The 19,699-nt window shown below is 36.2% G+C and overlaps 3 protein-coding genes across 4 annotated transcripts in view; 2 read left to right on the top strand and 1 right to left on the bottom strand.

Annotated features, from left to right (window-relative positions):
* Positions 1 to 3,263, top strand: part of LOC145678922 (uncharacterized) — a 26,147-nt gene extending 22,884 nt beyond the window's left edge. The window contains exon 2 of the mRNA XM_081749529.1: positions 3,043 to 3,263. Coding sequence (XP_081605655.1) covers positions 3,043 to 3,263 — 221 coding nt within the window. The remainder of the gene's footprint in view (positions 1 to 3,042) is intronic.
* Gbeta5 (guanine nucleotide-binding protein subunit beta-5) overlaps positions 1 to 7,464 on the bottom strand; it is a 106,344-nt gene extending 98,880 nt beyond the window's left edge. The window contains exon 1 of the mRNA XM_081745886.1: positions 6,898 to 7,464. Coding sequence (XP_081602012.1) covers positions 6,898 to 7,033 — 136 coding nt within the window. The 5' untranslated portion in view covers positions 7,034 to 7,464. The remainder of the gene's footprint in view (positions 1 to 6,897) is intronic.
* Positions 7,465 to 7,721: 257 nt separating this feature from the next.
* Positions 7,722 to 19,699, top strand: part of Bsg (immunoglobulin domain-containing protein Bsg) — a 57,274-nt gene continuing 45,296 nt past the window's right edge. For both annotated transcript variants that reach the window (XM_081745907.1, XM_081745898.1), the window contains exon 1: positions 7,722 to 7,994. In XM_081745907.1, coding sequence (XP_081602033.1) covers positions 7,907 to 7,994 — 88 coding nt within the window. In that variant the 5' untranslated portion in view covers positions 7,722 to 7,906. The remainder of the gene's footprint in view (positions 7,995 to 19,699) is intronic.

The following is a 19,699-nucleotide window of genomic DNA, read 5'->3' as shown; positions in this document are numbered from 1 at the left end:
CAGCCGATACTGCGAAAACTATGAATATGACACTAACATCTGCCGTTCTCTACTACTTTTTACATATCCCGGTAAAAGCTCCTATGATCTTCTGGTTCCAATTTTGAAATAACAACGCCTCTGGCTCGAAGCCGATGGGGGCTGTATTTGGAAGTCAACGCCTGTGAAAGTATCACCATTCATCTCAGCGACAACGAAAACTATGGATTTGACACTAATATTGGTCATTTTCCATTATTTTTACATGTCTCGCAATTCTCCACCCCAATGACTCCCGGCCCGCATACAATGGTGGCTAAATTTGAAAATCATCGCTAATGAAAGTATCACAATTGATCTCAGCGACCGCGAAAACTACGGATTTGACACTAGTATCAGTCATTGTGGATTATTTTTACATGTCTCGTTATCCCCTTTATAATGCCCCCGTTCCTTAGCTGATGGGAGCTAAATGTGAAAGTAAACGCGGTCCTGAGTTTCACCATTGAGCTCAGTAACCCCGAAAACTATGGATTTGACATTAATATCGGTCATCGGAATTCCCCCCCCCCTCTGATGAACCTAGGCCCGCATACAACGGTGGATGAATTTAAAAGTCATCGCTAATGGTAGTGTCACCATTGATCTCTGCGACCGCGAAAACTATAAAATCGACACTAATATCGGTCATTTTCTACTATTTTACATGTCCCGGTAAACGCCCCCCTGGTTCAAATTTTGTCAAAAATGCTCCGCCTTGGTGTGGAACCTGGACCAAGGTATCCGTGACCAAAATTTGGTAACTCTCGGTCAACTTGTCTGGTCCCCAGGCCGTTCCCGGTAAACGTCCCCCTGAGACCCCTCTAGTTCGAAATTTGAAAAACTCTTCGTCTTGATCTGGGGCCTAGACCAAACTACCCGTGACCAAATTTTGAAAACTTTCGGTCTACTCGTCTGGTTCACAGGCCGCACAAAGATAAACAGACAGACACAAACGAACTCTTTATTTTATTTATATTAGAAAGATCAGATCCACCGTTATTGTAATAGAGCGGTGCTTAAACGATTGATCGTAGAAATTCAAACTCCAATGAGTGATAATTTCATAGGCTTGTTTTATTACAAGTTGAAACTATTTAGTCAGTAGAGAAGAGGATAGGAATCATGGGTCAGATTTGATGACAATGGGTTTTGGTGGGTCACAGTGGGTGAGAGTGGTTCATAGTGGGTCACGGTGGGTGGTGAGTCAATTGGTCGTGGCTAAAGTTTTTATTGCTCCACGCCCTCTCTGAACTACAGTGTTGAAAATTAATCAGTGAAAATAAATTGCAATTGATCAATCAATTGAAAGTAATTGCTGTGGAAATCAATTGCAATGAAATTAATTGCCAATTAATTTCAATTGCAATTGAATGACTGAATTCAATTGCAATTACTTTCCAGTGCAATTACTTTCAATCGATTGATTAATTGCAATTGATTCTCCATTATTAATGACCAACTGCAATTAACAATTAACCATTACTTACTTCAATTGTTAATTGCAATTAACAATTAAATTTACAGATTAATTGTTAATTGTTAATTAAATTGAAATTTGCCCAACACTGCTCCGTATCCAGTAAATACGTACTCCAGGTTGAATAAAGACTCGGTCTAGATCGCCGTTTCTTCATATCGTCTAGATGGACCGTTCTTGGTTTTCACGCTTGGTTCTACATTTGTTTTCAGAATTTGAACTTTTAGTTCGTCAGTTTTGGATCGAAGAGGAATATAACTTAGTGATTATACATACAATATCTGAGAATAAAATAGATTTTTCCCCATCCAATAATTCCTTTCATCAACCAAAAGATGGTGGTAAACATGGACGGATTAATTTTTTTGTCTATTTTGAACTACAGTTATTCTACATATTGATATGATCGTATTCTTTGACATTGTTCTTAGTTTTCCATGTCCTGTGCTTCCTGATTTTTTCTATCGACAGGATGCTAGTCCATACTCCTTCTCTCTATTGTGGTCATGGCTTTCGTCTACTTCTGCTAGCGCTCTTACTTTCTTCTATTGTCCGTGCTATGCACAGCATTTTTCGTTTTTCTCCAGCACCACATCTCTGGAATGTCTCCAAAGTAAAGAGCTCTAAATTTTATCTTAATTTATCTTAGCTGTCAAAGTAACTTTGATTTTCAGCGACTCTATGCAGTACAACTATGATTTTATTTATTTATTTATTTATTTATTTACTAGCAGAAGTATCCGCTCCCGCACAGGATGAATAAAGTAAAGTAAAAAAAATTAAAAAGTGCGTTACTTCCTTGACTCTCGGGCCATGCAACGCGAAAAACGGCAGAGTAATGTGGGCTGCCTACTCCACAGGCACTATTCACTATAAAGTTTAACTTTCCCAATCTCCTCCCCCCACTAGAGTCGAAAATCAAAAATCGACTTCGTATGCGATTAGATCTGGTGAAAATCTGTCTGTGTACAAAATTTGGTCCTTCTGTGTGCGAAAATTTGAAGAGAATAACACAGATAAACACATACTTTTAATATATAGGACCTCGTTTTGTAATAATCTTAAACGTAAAGTAAGTACGAAATTGACTGATGAATACTGTATGTGTATATTTACAGTATATCTTACTTTCATTTACTTGTTCTACTCTAAAGAGTCTGTAACTAAGTTTATTGGCTAGATTACTGTAAAGTTAGACCCTTACTAACGTAATTTCTATTACATCCTACTTAATGCGTTATTTCACCCAGTGGCGGCTCTTAAAGGAAGTCATATCGGTAAAAATTTAAAAGGTATTGCCATAAGCTAAGAGAAGAAAACTCCATACATCATTAGAAAGTTATATACAAGAATTAGCACATAAAGCATTTTTTCCTTAGCTTGTAGCGATAAAATTCATTGTTCTGAAGAGCCGCCACTGATATAAATTTTATGTGTGAAATATCTCTCTCACAGTCAAATGTAGTAGGAGACGATAAAATAAAGATACTTGTAATAATTGTATGCTGTAATAAAATTAAGTTTTTATGTTATTTTCATTATAGAGCTTAGTGCGTCCACAGCAACGTTAAAACAGTCTTCCCCTTCTTCACCTACTACTATTTCTAATGCTACTGCTGGCGATTCCTCTGTTGCTGCTACTGATACGACTAGGGCTGATACAACAAGTAATCCTACTGACTGCGAAAATAATATCTGCTCCTCGCCTAGTCACAAACCGAGAGGGTTACACTTGGAAGACTACAATATAGGTACGTATGCATAGTTTTATAAGTTCGATCGGCGGTTTCACCAACAATCGTTAACATTAGGGATGGTCAATTTCGGAATTTTTACTTTCCGGAATCCGAAAAGTAAAATAGGAAAAAGTTCCGAAGTTCGGAAAATCTCAAAGGAAAATGCTGATCTAGGTATGGAAATACAAATATATATATATATATATATATATATATATATATATATATATATATATATATATATATATATATATATATATATATATATATATATATATATATATATATATATATATATATATATATATATATATTATATATATATATATATATATATATATATATATATATATATATATATATATATATATATATATATATATATATATATATATATATATATATATATATATATATATATATATATATATATATATATATATATATATATATATATATATATATATATATATATATATATATATATATATATATATATTACCATCAATAAAAACTCTACAATATTATAGTGTGTAACGAGGGGAAATATTATCGCGTAAGACATAGATCAATCGATAGAACTTATTGAGCTGAACAAAAATTAAATGACAAACGTAATTTTTGAGGAAATGGAGGAAAACGAATCTCTTTGTAAACTTAAAAATTCATGAACGAGAATGATGTCACTGATGCTAAAATATAGGTATACTCTCGGCGAGGCCCTATCACGGCGAAATTAAAATACCGCTAATTTTACAGTAATTATGTTATGTCTTCAAACAGATAAAAAGATAATCGAAAAGTGGAACAAGAGCTCGCTAGACAATATTATTTTATATGAAATACCGTTATTACGACTCACTTATCTGCTTTCAATTTTCAACCATTTAGAAAATTTGCATTTATTATCGCGTTTCTAAATGGTTGCAAACGAAAATCACTGACTGACTCGTGATAACGGCACCCCATGCAAAACAATATTGTCTAACGCGCTCTTGTTCCACTTTTCAATTATCATTTAACTATTTGAAGATATCACATAATTTCTGTAAAATTAGCGATATTTTAATTTCGCAGTGATTAGGCCTCTTAAGCTTTCCATTATGATGCTACCAAGATAACAGTACATAGACCAAGGTTAAAATTAACTCTTAAACATTAATTTCTGTTGAAATGAAATATTAGCCAAAGATTACACATATCTTGGTCGATACATTACATCAAGCTGAACGAAATAACATGATCATGGGCAGTGGTGTATTTAGGGGGGCTATCGGGCTCAAGCCCCCCTCCCCCCGAAATAAATTTGTTGGTTTTTCGCATTCCACGTACAGTAATAATCCTTCTTACATGTCTAAGAATTTCATTGATTTTCCATTTTCTTATGCTCTTTGTTTAGTAATTGCCAAATTTCATTCCATGTAAGAACTGCGTTCTTTTTTTCTTTCTTTCGCCCATTCAACTTCTGTTTCTTTTTCTTAGTTGTGTTTCAAATCGGCCGTCGTCAGTAACACCAAAACTAAGAGGAGTTGATAACCGAAACTGGTGTTCCACACCAACTTGCACAGATATCAAAAATAAGGAATTTAGTTATTATAGCAAAGGAATATAGGTAAATATTTGAATTAAAGAAAATCAAGAGGAGGAATAAGCAGCCCGGGAAATTAGGTAGGCAAAGAAGATGCTTCATTTTTCTTCTCTGAATGAAATAAAAGGTTATATTCAATGCTAAATTTTTGTATCATATGAAATAACATTTATCAGTCTGCAATTCTTGTCATTAAAACTTTAAATTATGCATAAATTAAAATATATTTAATTCTCAAACTCAGGTGGGCAACTGTCCCCTTCTACCCGTGTTGTGTATAGCCCCCGAAACAAAATTATAAATACGCCACTGGTTGTGGATAATATCACATGCGTAGTTTTCGAGAAAATCAAGCGCATGAACCTTTCTGGCGCTAAAAATTGTCTTTGTTACCAATGATAATTGGGACTTCTCACTGTGCTGAAAGACATTGTTATTTATGTACTATATTCGTATATACGGCAAATGACAGTGTTAACATAACAGATGATATCTATCGTTACCTTTTCCTACGGTGACACACACACACACACACACACACACACAGACACAGAGAGACACACACACTCCTTTACCAGGGGGGGGGCTTTAGGATTTTAATTTTGGGTAGGCCCGCTCCCTCGCTTATGGATACATATACACATTTGATTGATTAATGACAGTAGAAAGTTTATTTTACAGTAGTAGTTGATGCTATTTGTTAAATAATTATTTACAATTAATATAAAGAGTGGAAAATATATTTACTCTTTATTGTATCTTTTAGCGTTTATAGACCCCTATATTTTTCAAAATTTTTGGGTAGGGCCGTGCCTACCCAGCCTACCCGCTAACGCCGCCACTGTCCTTTACATAATACATACTATTTGTAAATTCTATATTATTAGCGTTGAACAGAAAAAAGATAGATCTTATCGAACGGAATGAAATGATACACTTGAGTGTAAAATTTCATGCGAGAAAATAAAAAAAAAACTATTTCTTTATAAACAAAATAATAATAATAATAATAATAATAATAATTTAACTTCTATTTAATTTTCAGTTTAGCGTCCCTTTCAGCAGCGAGGCTACATGAGACGTGGGTCTACAGCTCAACTTGGGTTCCGAAAAACATGCGATCCTCCCGGGAACTGAACCCAGGTCTCTAACGCGCCAGGTTGTGTACACTAAGCCCTTATCTACGAATAATAATAATAATAAAGCTGTACGATAATCCTATCACTTAAGGTAAAACAGATTGATATTGATGTGTAACCTTATGAGACTAGCAAAATAACAGTAAATAGTCTAAAATTATCACTAACTCTTAAATTTCAATTCTAATTAATTAAAATAGTCTCCAAATATAAGAAATATATCAGTGGATAGATCACATACAGCTGAACAAAATGAGATACTTGAAAATAAATTCTCACGCGCAATTTTCGAGAAAATTTTAAAAGAAACAAACTTTTGTGGCGCTAAAAAAGTATGTTATTCATAGCCAATAATAATAATAATAATAATAATAATAATAATAATAATAATAATAATAATAATAATAATAATAATAATAATAATAATAATAATAATAATAATTGAGACTTATATTCCTGCAAGAAATTATTTGTCTACTGGTTTACTTAACAAAATACACTGTTCACTTGCACATTGTTTTTATTGTTGTTGGTCTTTTCTTAACAATAAATCATAGGCCCTATATTTTCTTTATGCACATAGGGCTACTACTTGTAAAAATAATGTTGGAAATTTTTGCGAGCACATACACACACCGTTTTTAGAGATAACAAAATAATTTATCTCAAGAACGTCTATCCACACATTTGTGTATAGAAAGTGGTTAGGCCTATAAAATTAGAAGAAAAACGCTATCAATTAATATTGGGAAATTTTCATCAGCGTAACACAGCAGTTTCCCTATATTTTGGATTTCATAGAACCAACTATAACTACTACATGCACTGATCATTAAATGAATAAGAAAGAAAGAAACGTGACAATCACATTACAATAACAACATGCAGAAAACTTGCATACAGAGCATGCATTAATAAAACATTAAAATTACTTACGAGCTACATCATTGAGTTTTTGCCTCTCCTCTTCCAACTTAGCTTTGAGAGATTCAGCTTCTTTTGTAAGAGCCTCTATGCTTTCTGCTGGACTTTCTACAGCTAATCCTCCATCAGAGGCCATTATGCTGTCCATACGAGATCAATTTATTTCAAAACTAAAATTCTGTAAACCTAGTGTGATTCCTGAATGACGATACTTAGTGCGCAAGCTTCAGATTTCATGGGCAAGGCGAATATGCGAATGGGTGAATAGACTTTTCTTCCGGAATCAATGAAAACAGGAAGCGAGCTACGTACGTAGCCCTACCAAAATTAGTTTAATCATAGATTTCTGATATGGTTTCCAAGTCAAGATTGAAATGAGCGTTCTATTTTAAAATAAACTTTAACGAGTGTGGTTAAAATACATGGAAGATCTCAAACCAACCGCACTATTGTGAAAAACTATACTAACTGACAAATACTCTGAAGCCAAGCCGAATAAAAGTTATTTGTTTTTCGGATGTTCAGTTCTCCCAGTAAATTATGAGTAACATCTGCTTCTCTGTTGTCTTGACAGATAGCAGAAGACGCTTGTTCTGTGGATGTTAACGACATCTATGTACAATACTGGCCATAATCAGCTGAGCTGAGCAGTGAGTCATGATTTTCGACCACTAAAGCCTAGCTTGTGTTATGTAATACTTGAATTGTATATTATACAATGCTTATTATTCAGACTTTGATTTGTTATTATTTGGTGAAAAATAAATATACAGTTTTAAGTAACATACAATTTTAATGTATTATTTGCTTTATTTGAAATGAATTTATTTTGAACACAAAACATTCCTGGAAAACATGTTCGATAACCTGTGACTGATCTAATTCATAGATTTAGCGGCGCTATTCCGTAAGGCGCTAGTGTTGCAATCGCCATTTTGATTTGTGCAGTTGGTGAGATTAGTGTGAATAGGTGTCAAGTAAGAAGTTTTAATACATTCAACGTGTATCATACACTGGAACCATGACTATGAAAGAGACGTTGTTGTCTAGTGTATTGTTGGGAATTGTGATTCTTAACGTTGTTTTGGTGAGCAATGCAGACTCATCAGGTAAGCATAAGAGGGTGGCACCCAGCGAGCATTTCTTTGTTGTTTTTTTATTTTGTTTTTACTTTTTTTTTCTAATTTTTGAAGAAATTGGAATGCACAGTGAAAGTTCATAGTTTAAAATACGGGTACCTGGTGAATAATGAACAAATTGTAATATATGTTGTAGCGTGTTATTTAGTACAAGGATGTTTCAGGTATTATTGTAATCGTGTATAGATTATGATCTGTGATCGAATAATGCAAAACTTCTTCATATCTACAGTGTTAGTATTTGTATGCTACAGGAAGATGTAGAATTTGAAGTAAGCCAGTTCCATTTCATAACCGTACTCTGATACGAACATAATTTTTAGATTTATGTCCTTACAGATACACCATTTTAGACAAAGGGAGGCGGATGAATAATGATGATGAGTGGATGCGAAATAATTGGTGGAATTATGAAATCGGAAAATCCACTGACACGATGTCCACCACAAACTCACTTGACCTGGGATCGAACCGTAGGTAAGAGCACTGAGCCACCGTACCTCCCTTAGATACGAACAGTAGTCCAGCCATGACAACCAGCAGTCGTATTATGAAATGACGAAAGAAATTTCTCATGGCATTTAGTATCTGCCCCAAATCCCTCGACGGCTTCGGAGCAGGTACTGTAACTTATAGTTGAGCCGTTTTAAACGGCCTCGTTTATGCATATACTCACAATCGCTTACGCATCCTACTACATACGGACGCACTCTCTCGCTTCTGCCTGGGTCCCCCTGCTTGCTCCTACTCTGACTGTTAGATAGCATTCGTGTTTTTAGTGGCACCTTGCACAAGGTTTTTACGTCCACATTGTATTTATACTCATAACAATTACAAATAACGAACCGTAATGTGTACCAGGTGAGCCAGAGTCACTAACAAGTGATTTAGGGAAGAAACAGGTCCCCCCCATATAGGTTAGTAGCTACGTTGGTTCCTTTCTCTGCCGAAGTTTAATATTTTATTCACACAGTATTGCCGAGCGAGCGGGAGCGAGTGAGGTCTGGTTAGAGCCCCGTAGGCAGGGTTTGAAAAAACCCGGGTATTTTTGAAAAAGCCCAACCCACCTGGGCCCATATGGGTTTTTTCGGGTATTTTCGGGTTTAATTGGGTTTTTTCGGGTTTAATTGGGTTTTTTCGAAATATTTCAATGTCTTTGGGGTAAAAGTGTTAAAATTTTATTTGTATTTCAAGATTGTCATTGTCGCAACTTGCAACAATATTCTGTTCACTACTGTTTTGAAAAACTGGGCGCCATTTTGAACTTTACGTTGGATGGCCGCCAAAATATATATACAGCTAATTTAGAGTGTCTCGTGCTTCTACTCTGACAATTTATTTTCAAAAGACCCAAAATTGCGCCTTGTAGTGTGGATACCCGCTATTTTGAAAACAAAATTGCCGACATTTTTGAAATTTTACATTGGTATACCGCCAAAATCTATACAGGAAATTTAATGTGTCTCGTGCTTGTACCCTGAAAATTTAAGACCGAAAGCTGTACCCTGTAATGTGAGTGTGTGGTACAGGCACACAAACGAACAAGTGTGGATCAAGTCATCCCAGGAGCCTTAGTAACGTTCGCCAAATATGAATATCAAATATATCAAAACAAAGATATCATTCATGGCAAATATTTTACAGCGTAAAATAAATGGTTTTGTTTTTGAAGTTCACTTTCGATACTTTGCGCGTTCAATTACGGAAATTTCCATAGTACTTAGCAAGACGGTTCTTTCCTGAAAATGAATTTAAAACAATTAACACAGAGATAATTCACATTTTATAAAGTAAGTGTTTCAAACTGCCTTAAATGAAATTAAATATCTTCCAGCTTAAAATAAATAGTTTTATTGTTGAAGTATTCAGTTCCGATGCTTTGTGCATTCAGTTGCGGGAATTTCCCGAGCACTTCTTTCACGACGTGTTTTCCCCGAAAATGTAGCTTTCCTTACTGTACATCGACACTTCCACTAGTACGGAAGTTTGAATTCAGCACTTGAAATAGTAGGGCTACATTGTCTTCGGAAATCTGACAAGAATTTTTTACGCTATTGCTGGTGTTGATTCTACAGAATGCTTATTTGAAAAGTAGCAAGTAATGACGGAACTACACTACTGTTGTTGGAAAACAAAATTTTACGTAAGAATACTTGTGTTACCATCAAATGTATGAAATAATACAAATGTATTTGCATATTTACTGCTGGTACAGGCACCTATGGCCTTAAACTTGTCAAATGTATGGGGGCTCCCTCGGTGTCGCCGAGTTGGCAAGCACACTATTCACGGAAAGTATTTTCTAAAATATAAAATTGCATATTTTACTTCAAGTAGGCTATAAACACAATCCATACATTAATTTGTTTTGTAATTATCTCAAGCTAAAGTAAGATTTTTTTATCCGTTCAATGCATTCAGAACTTTATATAGGTATAACGTTGAATGTTTTTGTATACTTTAACATGAAAGCATCTAATTCGCCTAGTGATGAGCGCAAAAGTCTTGGTCTTGCATGCAAGACCAAGACCATACCTGCAAGACTAAGACTCTTACGCAAGAGTCTTGCACAAGTACTGATACTACTTACTCTTTTAGATAGATGTAAAACGGAAGGTAAAAAATCATTACTTGAATTTTTTGGCTTCAGTAAAAATTTTGCTAGAGTGAATGTGTTCCCAGTAGCAATGCTATCCATGTGAGTAGAGCTGCCCCTGTAGTATATAGGTCCGGTATGTTTTTTTCTGAATTGGTTGTTCCCGTTTTCTGTAGTTATTACTCGTTATCAAACTACACAGGTGTCATTCTAATCAAAGCTTGTTGCACACAAAGAAATATATCATTGGTGCTCAATTACGATGCATTCCTGCGTTTAGAAGATGACCGGGAGCATAATATGCATTGTTACAACGTATAAGAACTTCAGTGTCTAATTTACTTTGGTCATCATTTGATTCATTTACTGCAGTCCATGATTGGATTTTGGGAAATCATACGAAGAATAGTTGTGTCCATAAGAAGAGGATAAGCAAAAAGTAAACTAAAAAATGTTATGGCCGCAGCGGGTCAGTGGTAGAGCGTTTGCCTCTTGTGTACGGGGTCCTTTGTTCGATCCTATATTGCGCCATGTCAGCTTTTTGGTGGACAAACACCGTGCACGTGGGTTTTCTCGAGTTCTCCCGTTTCATCCTACTTTCTTCATTCCACCATTTTATTCATTTCTCATAATCATCGTCTCCCTTAGCCTCGGTGCAAAATCGTGGGACTTTAAACTAAACGGCATGACAAACATCTTGGCATTTGAAGGCGGCGCTCCAAGTTCCCTTTAAATGCTGCTAACAAATGAGAGGCCAGCGGTATTGCCACGTTTATTTCGTACACATCCACGTCTATCCTCTGCCACTTGATCGCGCTGTAGTTCGTCTGCTTAGCCATAGCTACACCTCTTAGCACTCGGCAACGTCGAGTCAAAGCTTGCGTTTTGTTCGTTTAGCTGAAATGCCAAGATGTTTGTCACAGGCTTTAGATATATTGTTTCATTTCAAAACACGTTCGTGGTGTTCCTCTTCCAAAACTATAGAGAAATGTAGTATTGAACATCAGTAATTCCGTACAACACAGGTGCCGACTACATGAGTATGGCCTTGGCTCCGAGGCTTAAGTATACGTAGGAAATTTTTAATGTGTGCTCATATCGAATTGTGCTTAATATCGAAATAACATTTTCATGACATTGACAAAAACTTAGTGCATGTGACCACAAGTTTGATTTCATGGTCGGATGCTTATACGTTGAATAATGGTTTATCAGTATAACGTTTAGCCTCCATAGGTATACGCCACATCGAGAATTCAGCGATATAACATTATACAACAATAAATAACCCATATTCACAAGTGAGAGTGATTTTGTACAATTACTTCAAATAACTTGGAGTTTGATGCCGTTATTTTGTATTTCTAATATAGGTCAAAAGTATTGATATAAATTGAGTTTACACAAAAGACAGACAGTTGAGTCGTTTTCAGGTCTCACTCAAATTATTCTAAAATATTAAGACGTTTGATTAATAATCATTATTATTTTAATTTTCTCTCTCTCTTTTTTGGCCAATATTTCTAAAAAATATCATCATAGCTATTCTGCCATTATTGGAAGGTTACTTGCTGGAACTGAAAAGCTTCGATGTATGGTGGCATTAAACTAGTCTCTTCGTCTTGACGATAGCAATTTTCTGTTTTACTATCTTCCTCCAAATACAGTCTCCACCTCCCTCTCTTTCCTTCCACCATTCAATCTAGCACGTCTCCCATAATACAGTTCCTCCTCAGCAAATGTCCCAACCAGTTCCTTTTCCACCTCTTCATTACAACTAAAATCCTTCTTTTCTCTCCTACTTTTACTATTTCTAATACCTTCTCATTCGTTTTCCCTTCAAGCCAGTTAATTCTCTCCTTTTTTCTTCATGTACATGTTTCAAAAGCCTCCATTTTTTCTCACTTTTGCGTAATGTCCATATGTCTGTCCCATAGAGTACATATTAGACTCAATAAAACAATTAGAAATTTGTTCAGTACAAAGATTAGCTAATCGTGGTTGGAAAGAAAATATCTGACTTCTTTAGAGTAAAAAAATAATTTTGCAATTCATGGTATTTCACTAATCTGTTCCGTCTTGATTCTCTTTTATGCGTCTCAGGGGTGCCTCCCCAGTTTGGGAACCAGTGGAGTGTTTCATCTGTTAAAAAATATAAAAATATTCGAAACATTGTGATTTGTCTTATAAGTAATGAAGCGTGGGCATCCATTGAAAAAAAGTAAAGGTCATCGCCTATGTCGTACACATCCATTGAAAAAAAGTAAAGGTCATCGCCTATGTCGTACACTGTCATCATACTTACTAGAAGGTAAACTATATTATATTTAGAAACAAACGTTGTATTTCCGTTACTATTGGCATATTATATAATTTATTATCTCTTATATCCAGAGTATAATTTGCCTTTGAAAAACATAAGATTTGTTAAAAGCAAGACTTGCAAGACTCTTGCAAGCAAGACCAAAGACCAAGACTGGATGTGCAAGACTAAGACCAAGACCACCCCGGTCTTGATCTTGCATTTGCTCATCACTAAATTCACCCAAGGAAAGTCCAAGATCTGATAAAAATCAATTTCAATGTGATCCCCTTAGTTGTACCAATAATATACTAACAAAAAGGTCAAAAACCCAGGTGGGTTTTAAAGTGGGTTTTTTCAGGTGGGTCCAACCCGAAAAAACCCGGCGGGTTTTTTCGGGCTGGGCCCACTTGGGCAAACCCTGCCCGTAGGGCACGTTGTTTTCTCTATTACAGCTAAGTGAGAGGGGAGGCTTGTGTTCTAGACCCTTGCCGCAACTAATTAATACCCGAAATCTCCTTTATACGCCTATCCACCTTCGCTAATGCACCTATTCCCCTATGTATCTCCAGGGTGTCGTACTTCGGCGTACCCTGACTCGGACACATAATACTAGGGTGAAAGTTCTAGAAGGTAGGCCCGCACACGTAGGTGAAGGTGGGATAGTAGCTAGGTTGGTTCGCATATGCTTAGTTTTGAGAAAAATGCCAAAGTTACGCCAATTTTAGGTTGTCTTCGTGTTAGGTTGGGTTATTGCATTTACCACACTGAGTTCTCAACTTAATAATCCATATCTTTCAATAATCCATATCTTTCAACACAATTTAATATTTCACCTTCCTTTCCAATATGTTCGTACGAAGTTCATAGCAGGGTTGGCAGAAACCATGATTTTTATTGAAAAGATCAAAAACCCAGGTTTAAATAATTTGCTCTATGTATTTATATTACATATGGACACAAATAATTTTGTTTTGCCATCGTGTTATTATGGAGAAGGTGTTGTGCAGGGATGGATGGTTCACATAAGGTTAAAGCGGAATTCAAACCGTTTCTCGGCTTACATCCGAGAGAAATTGTTCTCCATTTGGACTCGAAAGTGGGACTAATTGGCCGCAAATGAGATGAGTCTGCCGACTCACTCTCGAAGGATTCCTGATAAAAATACGTTGTACTGATCTTGACATACTTGTTAATTCTCAAGAGTCATTTCAGAAGGACAAATAAATAAATAAATAAATAAACAGTTGCGCAAATGAAACCATTATACAGAATTATATATAAATCGGGAAACTCCCGCCTTAGCCATTGGGAAAATCGTTATTTAAATGCAAAGCAATAACGGAAAAATCCCGTTATTGCTTGGCATGTAAAATATTACGGTCAACATATCATAATCGGTACGCTAAAACTGAAGTATTAAATTACAAATTTAGCATGTAGATATCATTCAATGACATTAAAACTGAAAACCCAATCCGAGCTAGGGGCCACGGTGGCTCAGTGGTAGAGCTTTCACCTCTGGTGCTTGGGGTCCCGGGTTCGATCTCAGCCCCCGGCCAAGTGAACTTTGTGGTGGACAAACACCGTGTGCGTGGGTTTTCTCGGGGTTCTCCCGTTTCCTCCCACTTTCTTCATTCCACCATTTCATTCATTACTCATCATCACCGTCTCCTTTAGCCTAACCGGCATAACCGTGGGACGTAAAACTCAAAGATTTCATTTCCAATCCGAGCTAATGTTGGGAACTACATAGGCAATCGATAAATTTTGCAATTTCTATCAATATATTTAAGCAGCCATGGCTTCTTAATAAAACAACAGACATTCAGGCATACAACTTGGTTTCGTTTCGTGTGTTTAGGCGTAACATCCTTATGTAATACCTAGGTTATTAGGGAGAAGACTTTTGCTTAAAGTAACATGGGAACTGCTACTTAGTTTACACTTGAAAAAAGAGTTGTGGTTCGACCAAGAATTGAACATGTGACGCCTTGATTAAAAGGTGAAAGGGAGATAAAACTAATGCAGATGATATGACATGTGGAAACCTCACCATAAAGTTCATACGATTTAAAGCGTTTTAGTTCTTTTTATGTTGTTGTTACCAGTTTTTTTTTTTTTTTTTTAACAGCTGGTTTAAACCAGCCAACCCTGGTTCATAGTTGAAATATCACATCTAATACATGAGCGCGTCCTCTCTCAAAAAGGCTAAGTACTTGCATCACTGTATTCATACGTTCTTACGTACGTTTCCGCTAACTATCAATAGTTCCTATAGTGTGTATTTTTATTCCATTAACCTCTCAAATTGCATACGAATCAATTGCCCTTATGTAACATAAATTCATTTCTCCTGTAGATGTTAGGTTTTTTTTACTTACTTTTGACCCCCTACAACTAAACATAACTCGCTTGGTTGCTTTTTATCTTATTTATTTATTTATTTTTTTTATCAAAGCTCAATACTCAATCCACATAGTAATGCCAGGCAACAGGGTTGGCTGGTTTAAACCAGCTGGTTTTTTTTTAAAAAAAACAACTGGTTTAAACCAAAAAATAAGAAAATGTTCGTAAAAGTGTGTGTTTGTAAAATCTTGATGAACACACATTTGTGGGTTATCACGTTTCACTCCCGTATATTATTCGTATTATATTCAGACCTAAATTCCCCATTCATTACTCAAAAGGATTATACTACAAAAGCAACTTTTTTTTTTTTTTTTGTTTATAAATGTTTATTTTGTGATTTTTTGTAGTTGTTATTATTGTTATATAATTGCAATCGAAGAAAAATTCTAAATATTGTTTCGTTTCAATGTTTACTATTGATAAAATACATCGAAAATGCCGTACTGTTTTTTTGTGTGTGTGTGTGGGGTCATACAGACCCCACGAGAGGCATTTAGTGAAATAAGTATCTTTGGTATCTATTTATGTATAAATGAGTCCGAGCCAAAGTGGACTCAAATAATTCGTATCTTTATTCACTTTTCTTATTGATATGCAGATTAAGTCGGTGTATTTCTTTAATTTGGATCAATAAAAGTCGTCGTTAACTAACTTGAACTAAATTAGTTCTTCTGTACTCCGTAGTACTTTGAAATTGTTCATATGTAATTCTGTGTAATGGTTTCACTTGTGCAGCTGTTTATCTTTTTGTCCTTCTGAAATGACTCTTGACAGTTATATTAAGAAGCATGTAAAGATCAGTACAACGTTTTATATATATATATATATATATATATATATATATATATATATATATCAGGATTCCTTCGTGAGTGAGTCGGCAGACGTATCACATTTGTGGCCAATTAGTCCTGGTTCCGAGTTCAAATGGAGGACAATTTCTCTCGGATGTAACTCGAGAAGCGGTTTTTATTCCGCTTTAAGCTTATGTGACCCCTTCCATCATAACCCGGCTGTTGCATAATAACATCAAGGTGAAGCAAACTTATTTCTGTCCATATATGATATGAATGTATAGAGCAAATTATTTAAACCATAAAAACCTGGTTTAAACAAAAAAAAAAAACGTTTTTTTTTTGTTTTTTTTTTTAAATAAAAACCATGGTTTTTGCCAACCCTGCCAGGCAAGCAATAACAAGTTTAGTTACTTTATTAATTTAATTTCATTACAACTGAAGGGGCCAGTGTTCTAGAACCGTCCTACTAGCTTGCATTGATCACTTGTCACAGGTTTATGAACGGTTCACCGAGTGTGCCAAAGCTTCTTTCGCAGAAACTGCTGAAACAGTTCTAGTTTTCGTGCCTGTGCAAGTGTAGCTACCAACAAGTGCGTGGGCTTAGGTTAGGTTTAGTACACTCCGTTGAACTTCTATTTTTATGCTTTCGTTGGGGCAGCGGTGGCTCAGTGGTAGAGCGTTCACTTCTGGTGCTTGGGGTCCCGGGTTCTATCCCAGCCCCTGCCAAGTGAACTTTGTAGTGGACAAACACAGTGTGCGTGGGTTTTCTCGGGGTTCTCCCGTTTCCTCCCACTTTCTTCATTCCACCATTTCATTCATTTGTCATCATCACCGTCTCCTTTAGCCTAACCGGCATAATCGTGGGACGTAAAACTCAAAGATTTCATTTCATTTTTATGCTTTCGTAGCATGTATGCGTTCCATTATATTGTGTTACTGTACAGAGTAGTACTTAAGAAGTCAATTCTTTTATTGTTGTTCCACATTACCACTCTATTTTCTGCATTCCTTATCAGCCGACGATTACGAATAAGTCTGTTTTCTTTCTTTTCCTTACACGTAGCTTTCCTGTTGCGTAGGTCGCTTTCTCGCTCCCCAGTACGGAACTTCACGCATTTTTTTCTTTCTTCCAAACATGACAGTTCTTTGTAGAAATTCTTACACACATAAAAGAGACATGCAATAACTTTTGCCTATAGTGATAAATATAGTAAATTCAGATAATTTGAATTGGTTGGGGTAGAATTGAACGGAGAGAGAGAGGCATGTTTGATTTCATAGATCTTTACAAACATAATAAGTTATAAATACATTGCATTTAACTTTAGACCTACTTATCATTCACATTATATAGATACCATGATGTTACTCTCTTTCTCATATATATATATATATATATATATATATATATATATATATATATATATATATATATATATATATAGGATGACTGGTAATTCGATGCATTTCTTGCAAGGGAATATTCTACAAGTACTTGGAAAATTTTTCACCTATTTGAACCGGGAGGCGCAAATCAATAGTTTGAGTAATTTGCCAATTTTTAATTTCTTTGAAATTTGCCTGCTAACGAGAGTTGCGCGAGGAAATTTTACTCTGACCCACTTCTACGTATCGTAGAGCGATGAAATTATACATGTGTAATCTTGCATATCTATGTAGGTCGTATGGTAATGTACAGCTCGTAACGCTGCACTGTTGCCGTGTTATAGGTTCGAACGTGAAGTAATGTGTAGTGGTCCAAATTCCATTACTGCACCTCAGAAAGCAGCGTGGCAACATTGCAGAAATACTTGCCCCTAGGAAATGACTGCATGGTTGGGAAGAAGTGGAATGAAGATGATGTGTAAAGACAAAATCCGAACTATGATGTATTTCATACCTAGAGTCATGCATCTGTCTGGCCAACGTTTGAGCAGTGAACGGATACGTTGTTTTCCAGTAGGCGGGCACCTTTTGTCAGCATGTCACTCTCTGGGATTTCACAGAATTCCGCAACGCACACAGTAGTGAGGCGTAGTATATCCTGGTAATTGTAGTACCCTTTGCCTGAAAAGTAGACAAAGGTTATAACATTAGGTTGTCGTTGTAGTTATTGGTACGACAACAGTCGTAATTTTGTTTTGAGTTATTAAAGCGTTGTGTTTCAGTGCTACTTATATATTTATTTATGTATGTATGTATTTATGCATAGGAATGACTCAAAGAAGGGTTCGGATCTCCAACTTCGGGATCACATCGGTCTTTTAGATGGGTTTACTATTTGGAAAGTAACTGGTCCTGGCCTTCTAGAAGGTACCATCCCGACCTTCGCCTCTTGGGAATGAAGAAAACCAGGGAAAACCTAGTCAAACCAATCACAGCATGCCGACGTATCACCACCAAACCAACTCTATGTTCATCTTTGAGCAACCTAAGTGATAGACCACGTTTATTTGGGATTAGCATGTTATATTACTACTTGCTTTCCAGCTAGGGAAAGTGTACCACAATTACTGGGATATACAATGCCTCACTACTGCGTGCGTTGCGGGATTCTGTGAAATCCCAGAGCGTGGTATGCTGACAAAAGGTGTCCGCCTGCTGGAAAACAACGCACTCTTTCGCTGCTCGAATGTTGGTCAGACAGATCCACGAACTTGACTATGAAATCCGTCATAGTTCGCGTTTTCTCTTCACCGCGCACAATCTTCATTTCACCTCTTCCCAACCATGTAGTTATTTCCTAGGGGCAAGTACTTCTGCAATGTTGCTACGCTGCTTTCTGAGGTGCAGTAATGGATTTTGGACCGCTACACACTACTTCAGGTTCGGACCTATGACACAGCAACGGTGCAGCGCTACGAGCTGTAAATTACCACATGACTTATACAGGTATGCAGTATTACATATCCAGAACTTCATCGCTCTGCGATATGTGTAAGTGGGTCAGGGTAAAACTTTCGTTAGCCGGCAAATTTTGAACTCAAAAAATTTGCAAATTACTCAAACTATTAATATAGCTGAAAATGTTCCAAAGTACTTGTAGAATATCGCCTTGCAAGGAATGCATCGAATTACCAGTCACTCTGTATATATCAGTGTTGGCAAAAACCATGGTTTTTATAGAACCTTTTTTAAAAATAATTTCCTCTGTGTATTTATATTATAAAGGTACCGTAACCAAGAAAGCTCTGTCGCCTTTTGCGGAGGTTTGTGTCCAATTGGCCCTCACATCGTGAGTTGAATGCGAATGGAGATAAGGCGAAGGTCAGTTGTTGGTGTGGGTATATCCAAGATACTACCTGATTGTGGCAGTTCAGTGACACCGTGGACTTGCGTAAGGACAGTGAATATGGGACCTCTACGGAGCGTCATAAGGGCGTGTATGCTGTATCAGTTTAAAAATCGTACTATTGTAGCGTCCAGCAAAAGAACTAGGATTCTTACTGCCCTGGAATTCTGGATTTAATCATAGTCATCCTTCAAAGTTTTTAGTTCTTATTGTGAAACGACGTTTGATAGTAGCTGGACTTGGGAAAGAGTTGCTGTACAGAAACCATTGCTGCGG

This window comes from Thermobia domestica, chromosome 2, assembly GCF_964235325.1.
Source record: "Thermobia domestica chromosome 2, izTheDome1.hap1.1, whole genome shotgun sequence".
In the NCBI taxonomy this organism is placed as follows: Eukaryota; Metazoa; Arthropoda; class Insecta; order Zygentoma; family Lepismatidae; genus Thermobia; species Thermobia domestica.
This window is presented reverse-complemented; position numbering and strand designations above follow the sequence as displayed.